This window comes from Tupaia chinensis, unplaced genomic scaffold (genome assembly GCF_000334495.1).
Source record: "Tupaia chinensis unplaced genomic scaffold, TupChi_1.0 Scaffold148012_1, whole genome shotgun sequence".
Lineage (NCBI taxonomy): Eukaryota > Metazoa > Chordata > Mammalia > Scandentia > Tupaiidae > Tupaia > Tupaia belangeri.
The window spans coordinates 1104212-1116732 of NW_006207862.1; the positions used below are offsets into that span (position 1 = coordinate 1104212).

The following is a 12521-nucleotide window of genomic DNA, read 5'->3' on the forward strand; positions in this document are numbered from 1 at the left end:
ACCAGCAGTTAGCGTATGGCTATGTTGCTGGACTCCCATGTAGTCGACTGCGGTTCGGGTCCTGGACCTGGTGGCTTAAAACTCGCGCTGGGCGCGTGTGCGTGCATGCCCAAGATCCCAAGAGGAGAATGGAGGAGAAGGGACTGCGGCGTGGCCATCCCCTCTTGGAGGGTGATCTCTCGCTTTCTGTCTCTCTCTGTCGGTCTGGCGAGTGCACGCGCCCTAAGGCAAAAACCTCTCAAAAAAAAAAAATCATGTTACATGATTTGTCAACAGTTATGTCACTGAAGACAGATTAGCAGAAAGGATTTGTTAAGGATGGGATCCCGGTGAATGTTTTATGTGAACATAGTTCTCCGACTAAGTGTCTTAATTGTATTTTGGCTACATTTTTCAGAGGAAAGTCACACTAGGTGAAACAACTTTCCATCCAGCAGTAGAATTCATTTTTGTCTGTAGTGAATATAACAGAATTATACAATTATACAATTAAAATGACAGGGTTTTTTTTGTTTTTTAGAAAAATCTTCAGTCGTCACTGGTTTCAACTGCCAAGCCCCAAACTTTCCATTGAGTTCTCTTATGATAACACAAGAAGTGTAAATTAAAACTTTTTTTTTTTTTAAATGGGGGCCGTGGGGGTTGGCAGGTGGCATGGTGGTTAAGGACACTGTATTCCCACATGGTCGACCACGGTTTGAATCCTGGACCTGGTACTTGCTTTCTCACTTTCCCTCTCTCTGTTCCTCTCTGGTGAAATTAAAAAGTAAATAAAATAAAATAAAAGAATCCTTAAAAAAAATGGAGGCCATGGTTAAGTCAGTTGGATCCCACATGACTGACTGTGGTTTGAGTTTCAGATCCATTAGTTTGAGAAACAAATTGGGTGCATGTACATGTGGGCCCAAAGTCCTGTAAAGAGAGAGATGGAGGAAAAGGGATTATCACAATCTGTGCCCCATGAGGGAGAGGGGATACTTTGTTGCCTTTTCTGTCTCTTGAGTGAGCAAACATACCCTTTGGTAAAATGTAGGAAAAAAATCCCAAACTTAAACTATTAAAACATTTTTGCCTCTAAGATTGGCTAAGAATAAGACTGGCAAGAATCTTACGAAATGGATAGTATAAATCAGTACTACTTTTTTGGAGGGCAATTTTTTTTTTTTTTTGAGAGGTTTTTGCTATAGGGTATGTATGCTCGCCAGAGAGACAGACAGAGAGTCAGAAAATGAAAAATCTCCCCTTGGGGGGGATGGCCACGCTGCAGTCCCTTCTCTATTCTCCTCTCGGGATCTTGGCCACGCAAGCACGCACATGTGTCCAATGTGAGTTTAAGCCACCCGGTCCTTTTATTTTTTTTAAGAGGTTTTTGTCTTAGAGCGTGTGTGCTCACCAGAGAGAGAGAGAGAGACAGTGAGAGGGAAAGTGAGAAATCACCCTCTAGGGTGGATGGCCATGCCACAGTCTCATCTCCTCCATTCCCTCCCAGGATCTTGGGCACGAATGCACATGCACCTAGCGTGTTTCAAGCCACTTGATCTGGGAATCCAGCCAGTCGGACATGTGGGGAGTCCAGTAACAAAACTGCTACATTATCTGTTGGCCCCAGTAACAATCTTATTTAATTAGTATTTTTTGACACACTTTCTTGGTCATTCCTGTAATTAAAGGTATTTTATTTTAAAAAGAAAAATAGTTTAAAAAGCAATGAGGAGGGGGGCCAGCAGTTGTCGTAATGGCTATGTTGCTGGACTCCTATGTAGTCGACCATGGTTCGAGTCCCAGACCCAGTGGCTTAAACCCACACCGGGGGGATGTGCATGTGTGTCCAAAGTCCCGAGAGGAGAATGGAGGAGAAGAGATTGTGGCGTGGTCATCCCCCCTGGGGGTGTGATTTCTCACTTTCTGTCTCTCTATCTCTGTCTCTCCAGTGCATGCAGGTGCCCTATAGCAAAAATCTCTCTCAAAAGAAAAAAAAAAGAAAGCGGTGAGGAATGAAAAAATAAAGAGGGGTAGCTGCTGTGGAAAACAGTAATAGTTTGGTAGTGTTTCAAAACTGTAAACATGTGATTACCCATGTGATCCAGCACTTCCATTTCTATTATAGACCCAAAAGAATTGAAAGCAAGAAGTCTCATAGATACTGGCACACTAATGTTTACAGCAGTGTTATGCACAATAGCCAAAAACATGGAAGCAGCCTATTATGACTTGGATAATAATCTTCTTCCAAAGGTTCATGTTTTAGAATTTGGTATTGGTGGTGGTGACTGGACGTCCCCCAAAATTCATGTGATGGAACTTGGTTGTATTGTAAAGGTGCCAAGTGAATTGGTCCTGAGGCCAGCAAGTGGTGTAGTGGCTAAGGTGCTGGATGCCCACATGGTTGACCTCAGTTTGAGTCCTGGATCTGGCAGCTTGAAACTTACACTAGGTGCATATGTGTGCTGGCCCAAAATCCTGAGAGGAGAATGGAGGAGAGGGGATTGCGGCATGGCCATCCCCTGGTTGGGGGGGGGGATGACTTCTCATTTTCTCTCTCTTTAGCAAGCACATGTGCCATATAGCAAAAATCTCTTGGAGAAGGAAAAAAAAAAGAAACTTAAATCTTTCATGGTTGGTATCCCAAAGTGGAGCTCATTACTGAGTTCTGTTGAGTTTCTAAGCAGAGGAAATGAGACCACAACAAGAGAGAAACTCATAGGTGCAGACCACACTCAGCTCTGCTAAAATTTCTGCCTTGTGCAATTTTGTAATGCCTTTGGACTTTACAGCCACCAGAATCATGAATTTTGCAGACTTCTTTATAAATCACTCAGTCTTAATGCTTCTGTTAGCAATGCAGAACCACTAAGATATAACCCAAATGTCCATTATCAGATGAATGGATAAATATGATATATACAGGTAATAGAAATTTCTGTACCTTAAAAGGAATGGAATTTTGATATCTACTACAACATGGATGAATCTTGAAAATGCTACTCTAAGTGAAATACTCCAGACATGACAAATTTTATATGATGAGGTCTTCAAAAGGTTCCTGGAAAATGCATATTAAGGAAAATGCTTTTTTTGTGCACCAAAATAAACTTAGTAACTTGTTATACATGTCTGAATAGGATCTAGTTAGATCTGACAGGATCTAATAAGGAGAAGATATCTCTTTGAAAAGAGCCACTGTCAGACCAACATAACTCTGCTAAAATTGAAGCAAGAATAAATACCAAATTTATAGGGAAGTTTGGGTGCAAGAATGGTGAAATCATTTGATGCTTTATGAAAAGTTTATGAAGACAATGTCCCAATGAAATTAGCAGTTTACAAATGGATAATTCATTTTAAAAAAGGATGAGACAATGTTGAAGATGATACCTGCAGCGGCAGACCATCTACATCAGTGTTCAAGGAAAAAATTCATCTTCCTTGTGCCCTAATTGAAGAAGACTGACAACTAACAGGAAACAGTTGCCAACACCATAGACATCTCAATTCATCTTACACAATTCTAGCGGAAAAAATTGAGTAAACTTTCTGCTAATCAGTTACACCCAGATCAGCTGCAGAGAAGAGCCGAAGAGCAGCACAGAAGCTGCAGATAAGAGCTGAGTGGAAATTTCCAAGCAGTGAGATCAAGATTCTGAAGCATTTCATCAAAGATTTGTAGCAGATGAGATGACACCTGGCTTTACCAGTACAATCCTGCGGGCAAAGCACAATCAAACCAGTGGCTACTAGGAGGTGAAAGTGGCCCAATCAAAGCAAAGGGAGACTGGCAGAGATCAAAGGTTGTGGCAGGAGTCCTTTGGGGATGCTCAAGGTATTTTGTTGACTTTCTAAAAGGCGAAAGAATGGTAACATCTACTTATGATGCGAGTGTTTTGACAAAGTCAGCCAAAACTTTAACAGGAAAAGCACCTGGGAAAACCTTACTAGAGAGCTCTTCTCCACCATGGCAATGGTCTTGATCCTTCCTCTTATCAAACAAGGGCAAATTTGCAGGTGTTTTGATTGGAAATCGTTAGTCCTTCTTACGGTCCTGATTTGGCTTCTTTGGATGACTTTGTTTCTTGATCTTCATTAAAAAAAATCTTTAGGGACCAGCAGTTAGCGTAATGGCTATGTCGCTGGACTCTCATGTAGTCGACCGTGATTTGCATCCCAGACCCAGTGTCTTGAAGCTCACGCCGGGCACGTGTGCATGTGTGCCCAAGATCCCAAGAGGAGAATGGAGGAGAAGGGATTGCGGCGTGGCCATCCTCCCTGGGGGGTGATTTCTCGCTTTCTGTCTCTATGTCTCTGTCTGGTGAGCGCACGCACCCTATAGCAAAAACCTCTCCCCCCCAAAAAAAATCTTTAAAGGGTACCACGTTGACATGGTTAACCCAAGACCCTCAGTTCTTTAGGGACAGACTGTTGGGTTGGAAAAGTCATGATGTATTTTTGCATAGAAAAACAGAAAAGTAAATCATGACTTTCCAACGACATAATAGATGGCTGGTATCATTGGTTACAAAAGTGCCTTAAATTCGATGCGGCTTAGGGACCTGCAGGTGATGTAGTAGCTAAGGTGCCAAACTCCCACATGGTTTACCACAGTTTGAGTCCTGGACTCGATGGCTTGGTTTCTCACTTTTGCTCTTTCTCTGTGTCTTTCTGGTCAAATTACAAAATAATAATAATAAAAAAATTGTTTAGAAAAAATTTAAAAACCTGATGTAGCTTATGTTGAGAAATAAAGTTTATATGTTTTTTCTTTTAATTCCACTTCTCTGCAAAGTTTTTGAAGTCTCCTCTTATGATTCTTATTATAGGAGGTACCCATAGGTACAGACATAAAGTAGGATAGAGGTTATCATACGTGTGGGGAGAGAGATGGGGAGTTACTGTTGAATGGGTCCAGTGTTTCTGTTTGGTATGACTAAATGGAAATGGATGTGGTGATGGTTGTACAACATTGTAAATGTACTTAATAGCACTTAATTTTATACATAAAAATGGTTATAATGAGTATACCTCATAATACTTGAAAAAAGACCTAAAGTATTTAATTTTATGTTATGTGTACTTTACCACACTATTTTAAATAAATATTTAATTTTATTTATTATTATTATTTTTCATTTGACCAGAGAGAGACAGAGAGAGAGAGGAAGAGTGAGAAAGTAAGCTGCCAGGTCCAGGACTTGAACCTCAGTCAGCCATGTGCGAGTCCAGTTTGTATTAACCACCACGCCACCTGCTGGCCCACCACACTATTTTTTAAAGTGAGGTAGTACTGTATTGAATTGACTTGGAAATATGCCAAAAGTACTTAAAAGTGTATAAATAGAGTTGGGAGGATGGAGGTTGAGTGAATTCCTTTTTTCCCCTTAATTCCAGAGGATGCATGCACATGCTAGAGAGAGTAATTGAGAGAGAGCAAGAGAAAGTGCCCCTTAATGGGGTGTCATCATACCACAGTCATTTGCCTCCTTTTCTCAGTCTTGTCAAGATTTTGTGCATGCACACATACAGCCGTGGCATGTTTTTTTCATATCTCTCAGCCAGGATTCAAAGCACAGTCAAATATAGGATTTCCTGCTCTCTGAGTATCACATTTAACCACTGTGCTATGACTCTGCCCCATGAATTACCTTTTTAAAATTAAAAAAAAAAATTGCTAGAGTATATATGCACTCACTGGAGAGAGAGATAGAAGGAAAGTGAGAAAGCATCCCCCCAAAGAGGATGGTCATGCTGCAATCTTCTCCTTTATCTCTCCTTTCAGGATTTTGGGCGCTCATGTACATGTACCTGGCATTTTTTCCAAACTGCCAGGTCTGGGCTTAAACTGTGGGCATGTAGCATCCAGCCACTTTAACCACCATGCCACCAGCTAACCTGGGACTTCATATACTTTCACATTGTGTTTGAAGTTTATGTAGTAAACATTTTAACTGCATTGTTGAGATAAAATTCACGTATCATGCAGTTCATCCATTTAGAGTGAACAGTTCAGTAGCTTTTAGCATATTCAGAAAATTGTGCATCCATCATCACAATCAATTTTATATTTTCATTACCTAATCTCAAATAAAAACGCTATACTCCGTACCCATAACCACCAATCTTCAGTCCTCCACTTCAACCCTAAGCAACCATTAATTTTTTTTATGTCTTTATGGATTTGCCTAATGTTGATATTTCATATATATGGGATAATCTAACATACAATTTTTTGTATCTGGCTTCTTAGCATTATTTTCTCAGTTATTTATTTTGAAACATGTATTACTACTTCATTCATTTTCATGGCACAATAACATTCTACTTTATGGATAACCATGTTTTATGGAGCTGTTCAGTTAGTGGACATTTGTGTGTTGTTTCTACTTTTTTTTTTCTAAATAATTATTTTATTATTATTGTTTTTTAATTTGACCAGAAAGACACAGAGACAGAGAAAGAGCAAAAGTGAGAAAGCAAACTGCCAAGTCCAGGACTCAAACCATGGTAAACCATGTGGGAGTTTAGCACCTTAACCACTACGTCACCTGCAGGTCCCTAAGCTACATCGAATGTAAGACACTTTTGTAAGCAATGATACCAGCCATTTATTAGTCTTTGGGAAAGTCCCAATTTACTTTTCTATGTTTTATTTCTGTCTGAAATGGATATGAGAAATAAAACTTTTACTACAGTATTATTTATCCTGGTTTAATGGCATGTCAGTTTCACATTGTGCTTAGTAAAAACTTGACCTTTACTTCTTCCTCCTTAAAAAAACAAAGACACATAAGAAGGATCTTTAGAATGTTTATGGAACATTCATATTATGAAAAAGCCGTGTAAGAATTTTAAACATTTTTGTACCAAAATAAACCCATACTTTAATTCCATTTTCCATGAACTTTTTGAAGCTCATGTGTGTGTAGTTTTGTTTTTAGTTTAGTTTTTTTTTTTTTTTTTTTTTGCCATCGGGTACTTGCACTCACCCAAGAGAAACAGAGAGAGAAGGAAAATGAGAAATCACCTCCTTGAGGGAAAGTGAGAAATCATCCCCAGTGGGGATGGCCATATTGCAATCCTTTCCCCTCCATTCTTCTCTTGGGATTTTGGGCATGCATGCACATGTGCCCAGCATGATTCTTCAAGGTGCCAGGTCTGGGACTTGGACTGTGGTTGGCCATGTGGAATCCAGTGCCTTAATATCCACGCCGACTGCAATCTCCATGTATTAGGTCGTTGAGAAAAATCATGACGCATTTTTGCATAAAAAAGTGTCATGACTTTCCCAGTGACCTAATTTTTTTTTTAAAGAATCGTTCATTTAATTCCATTTGTTGTTATTGTTGTTGTTATTTTTTAACTTGACCAATCAGAGATGGAGAAAGGGAAAGCGAGATAGCAAGCTGCCAGGTCCGGGACTCAAACACCAGTTGGCCATGTGGGAATCCAATGCCTTTATTCACCATGCTACCTGCCAGCCTCCTAATATATTGTTTTTAAAATGTCATTTATGTTCTTGCATGTATCAGTACTTCATTCTTTTTTGTGGCACAATAATATTTCACTTTATGGATATATCATATTTTGTATGTCTTCACCAGGTGATAGAAATTTGTGCTATTTCCATTTTGGGCTGTTGTTAATAATGCTGCTGTGAACATTTCTGTATAAGTTTTTGTGTGAACATGTTTTCATTTCTTCTGGATATATACCTAAAAATGGAATTGCTGAGTCATAGAGTAACTTTCACATTTTGAGGAACTGCTGAGCTGTGGCTCTACCATTTTGCTTTTCCACGAGCAATGTATGAGGGCTTCAGTTCTTTCAATTCCTATCCTCATTGATACTTGTTATTGCCCATCTATTTATTGTTATTAATGATAGAGCACACATACAAGAGAGACAGAGAAAGAGAGAAAGAAGAGAAATATCCTTCACAGGGCTTGATCAGACAGTAATCTTCCTCCATTCCTCCAGCCTGCCAAGATTCCAGGTATCCAAGCATGCTTCAGGCATGTTTTCAGGCTGAATGGGAAAAGGACGCAAACTATGCTCAGCATATGGCTTCTAACTGCAGTCTGATACTGCATCAGAAGCTGGATTGTATTTCTTTAAAAAATTTTTCTATGTTTGTGTTATGGTTTTAGTTAGGGTCTTGCTCTGTCATTATCCTACTGCTTCAGCATCCCACGTAGTGGGCATTACAGGTATGTACCACCATGCCTGGCTTTTTAGGGTAGGCTGGAAATGAAACCCAGACCTTCCATGTGGCCTCAGCCTATCGAGCAGCAGCATCCACCATGCACTGCTATAGATAGGCTCCATCTTTTTTATTATAGTCATCTTAGTGGGTATGTTTAGATACCTTTTAAAACTTATTTTCATTTAGCAAGTAATAAATGATTTTTTTCTTATAAAGTATGAGTATTATATAGATCAAGCTTAAGACCTTGTGATTTCCATCCCACTTAGTTCCTATACTATACCTGGAAGGAACAATTGTTTTCAATTTGGTATGTCTTTTTCTAGAATTTTTAGAAATTCTCAATATGTAAATAGCCTTGAATAGCATCTTTACATTAATCCTACTGTTTTCATAGAAACTGTGAGATTAGTTTTATTTTTTTTCTTTCCAGCCTCTAACTTTAGAATATGACATCTTTTCAGCATTATACTATTCATTAGTAAAAGCCAAACAAGCAAATCAGCTAATGTATTTAGATAAATTTATTGTACACATTGTAGCTTTTAAAATTTTAGCTTTTTGTCTTCATGTAAAGAAATATTATCAGCAAAACTAATATTTTCTTCTTATTTTTAGTGCCTGGCTCTCTGGCTATGAAAATCCTGTGGTGTCTCGAATAAATATGAGAATACAAGATCTAACAGGATTAGATGTTTCCACAGCAGAGGAATTGCAGGTAGGCAATCACATTATCTGTAAGGATTTTTAAAAATATTTTTTCAAGAAATACTTCAGGGACCAGCAGTTAGCATAATGGCTATGTCACTGGACTCCCATATAGACGACCGCAGTTAGAGTCCCAGACCCAGTGGCTTAAACTCATGCCAGGCGCATGTGTGTGCGTGCCCAAGATCCTGAGAGAAGAATGGAGGAGAAGAGATTGTGGTGTGGCCATCCCCCCGGGTGGTGATTTCTCGCTTTCTGTCTCTCTCTTGTCTTTTTGGCTAGCGCAGGCTCCCTATAGCAAAAAAAAAAACCTCTCAAAAAAAAAAAAACAAAAAAAACTTCAGATGAGATTTCTGACTTTGAACAATCAGTCCTCAAAAATTTGTACAATAGCTTGTAACTGTAAAAAGTGACCATATGAGGCCAGCAGGTGGTGTAATGTTTGAGGCCTTGGATTCCCACGTGGCCAACCATGGTTGGGGTCCTGGACCTTGAGGTTTGAAACTCAAGCCAAGCGTCTGTGCATGCATGCCCGGAGTCCAAAGAGGAGAATGGAGAAGGGATTGTGGCATGACCATCCCCAGGGGTAGAGGGGTGGTGGTGGTTATTTCTCACTTTCTTGCTCTTTGTCTCTCTGGCAAGCACATGTGCCCTATAGCAAAAATCTCTATAATAACAATCCTATAAGATGAAACCATTCAATCAATAGGGAAAGTTAGGATTGTCCTGTGACCCTTAGAATTATTTTTTGGTCAAAACATGGAAAAAACTATCAAGTATAAACATATAGAAAAATGAAAAATGAGTAACACAAATATTAAGTACAGTGTTATTTATTTATTTTTATTCTGCAGGCTTCAGTCTACCTATCAAGTGGCCAGGGAAGCCTTTTTTTCAAAGGGTGCACGTCCTCACTGGAGAGAGACAGATACAGGCAGGGAAAGGGAAAGTCAGAAATCACCATTACCACCACACCACCACCCCATTCCCCCCCGGGAATGGCCACAGCACAGTCCCTCTTCCTACATTCTTCTCTTGGGATTTTGGGCACGCGTGTACACACATCTTGTGTGATTTTCAAGCCACCAGTTCTGGGACTCAGACTTCAGTTAGCATACAAGAGTCCTGCTCTTAACTACCTACCACACCACCTGCTGGCCTGAATTTTTTTTTTTAAGAATTATTTTATTTAACTTTATTTATTTACTTATTTTAATTTGTCTAGAGAGGGACAGAGGTGAGAAAGCAAGATGCCAAGTCTGAGACTCGAACCGTAGTTGGCCATGTGGGAGTCCAGCACACTTAATCACCATGCCACCTGCCGGCCTCCTGAAATTTTTTTAAATAATTTTTTCTTCTTTACAATTAAGATATGATATTCACATACTATAAAATTTATGCTGGTTTTATAGTATACTTACAGTATACAGGATTGTGAAACCATCACCATGATCTAATTTTGGACATTTTCATCATCCTGGAAAGAAACTATTCATACCTTTTAAACAGTAACTTCCTGTTTCCTTACCCTGAGACCCTGGCAGACCACTAGTCTTTTTTGCCTATGAATTTGCTTATTTTGGATTTTTTTTTAATAATTACTTTTAATTTAATTTAATTTATTTATTAATTTATTTTCATTTGACCAGACACACACACACACACACACACACACACACACACACACACAGCGGGAAAGTGAGAGAGCAAGCCACCAGGTGTGGGACTCACACCATGGTCACTCATGTGGGAGCGTCCAGTGCCCCAGCCACCATGCCACCTGCTGGTCCCCTGGGTATCTTATTTAAGTAAAACATTATGTGACATTCCGTATCTAGCTTTTTTCACTTAACATGTAATCTGTATTAGAGCATATATCATTACTTTTTTTTTTTGGAGAGATTTTCACTATAGGGCACGTGCGCTCGCCACACAGACAGAGAGAGACATTAGAGACAGAAAGCGAGAAATCATCCCCCAGGGGGGATGGTCACGCCTCAATCCCTTCTCCTCCATTCTCCTCTCGGGATCTTGGGCATGCATGCACACACGCCCAGCGTGAGTTTTAAGCCACCAGGTCCGGGACACAAACCGCGGTTGACTATGTGGGAGTCCAGCGACATAGCCATTACGCTAACTGCAGGTTCTTTTCATCACACAATTATATTCCATTTTATGAATGTATTACATTTTATGTACCTATTCATCAGTTGGTAGACATTTAGGTTTGTTTTTTTGTTTTGTTTTGTTTTTTTTACTTTTTTGGCTATTATGAGCAATGCTGCTGTGAATATTCATATGCAGGTTTTTGTGGGAACAACATTTAAACTTCTCTTTTGTATCCACCCTGGAGTAGAATTGCTAGATCATATGGTCACTCATGTTTAACATTTGTGGAACAACCAAACTGTTTTCCAAAGTGACTACATCATTTTATCATATCACCAGCAATGTGTGAGGATTCCAGTTTCTTCACGTCCTTGTCAACATTACTATTGCTCATTTTTAAAAATGAAAGCTATCCTAGTGTGTTTGAAGTACTATTTTATTGTGGTTTTCCTTTACATATCCTCGATGGCTACTAATGTTGAACATTTTTTCACATGCTTACTGTCATTTCTGTATCTTCTTTGAAAAATGTCTATTTAAATCCTTTGCCTGTTTTTTATTGTTGAGTTTTAAGTGTTCTTTATGTATTCTGGATACTAGACCCTTATCAGATGCATGATTTACAAATATTTCTTTCATTCTAGAGTCTTTTCAAGCTTGCATTTTCTCTAATTTTTAAGGTTTTTAGCCATAGAGTGTGTGTGCTTGTCAGAGAGAGAGACACACACACAGACAAACAGTGAAAGGGAAAGAAAGAAATCACCCCCCAGGGGGGATAGCCATGTCACAATCTCCTCTCTTTTATTTTCTTCCTGGGATTTTGGGCATGCATGCACACATGCCCGGCCTGATTTTCAGGTCTCCAGGTCTGGGACGCAGATCGTGGTTGGCTATGTGTGAGAGTCCAGTGCCTTAAACACCACATCACCTGTTGACCCCTTCATGCTTCCTTTTTTTTTTTTTTTTTGGAGAGGTTTTTCGCTATAGGGCGCGTGCACTTGCCAGACAGACAGAGAGAGACATAGAGACAGAAAGCGAGAAATCACCCCCCAGGGGGGATGGTCACGCTGCAATCCCTTCTCCTCCATTCTTCTCTCGGGATCTTGGGCACACACGCACACGTGCCCGGTGTGAGTTTTAAGCCACTGGGTCTGGGACGCAAACCGCGGTCGACTACGTGGGAGTCCAGCGACATAGCCATTACGCTAACTGCTGGTTCCCTCCTTCAAGCTTTCTTGATGGTGTTCTTTGGCATAAAAGACTACCTTTGATGAGATCTGATTTGTCTATTTCTTTGGTTGCTTGTGCTTTAGGTATCTAAAAAGCCATATCCTAATTAAAAATCACAAAGATTTGTGCCTGTATTTTCTTGTGAGCATTAAAAGATTCAGGTCTTTGATCTATTTTTGGTTAATTTTTGCATATAATATTATGAAGTAAAGGTCCAGCTCCATTAATGTGATGTGGATATCTATCATTCCAGCACCATTTGTTGAAAAGACTACTCTTT

General features: G+C 39.6%; 1 protein-coding gene across 2 annotated transcripts in view; it reads left to right on the forward strand.

The window, feature by feature from the left end:
- P4HA1 (prolyl 4-hydroxylase subunit alpha 1) overlaps positions 1–12521 on the forward strand; it is a 90641-nt gene that overhangs the window by 54140 nt on the left and 23980 nt on the right. For both annotated transcript variants that reach the window (XM_006170075.3, XM_006170074.3), the window contains exon 10: positions 8813–8912. In XM_006170075.3, the coding sequence (XP_006170137.1) occupies positions 8813–8912 (100 nt within the window). The remainder of the gene's footprint in view (positions 1–8812; positions 8913–12521) is intronic.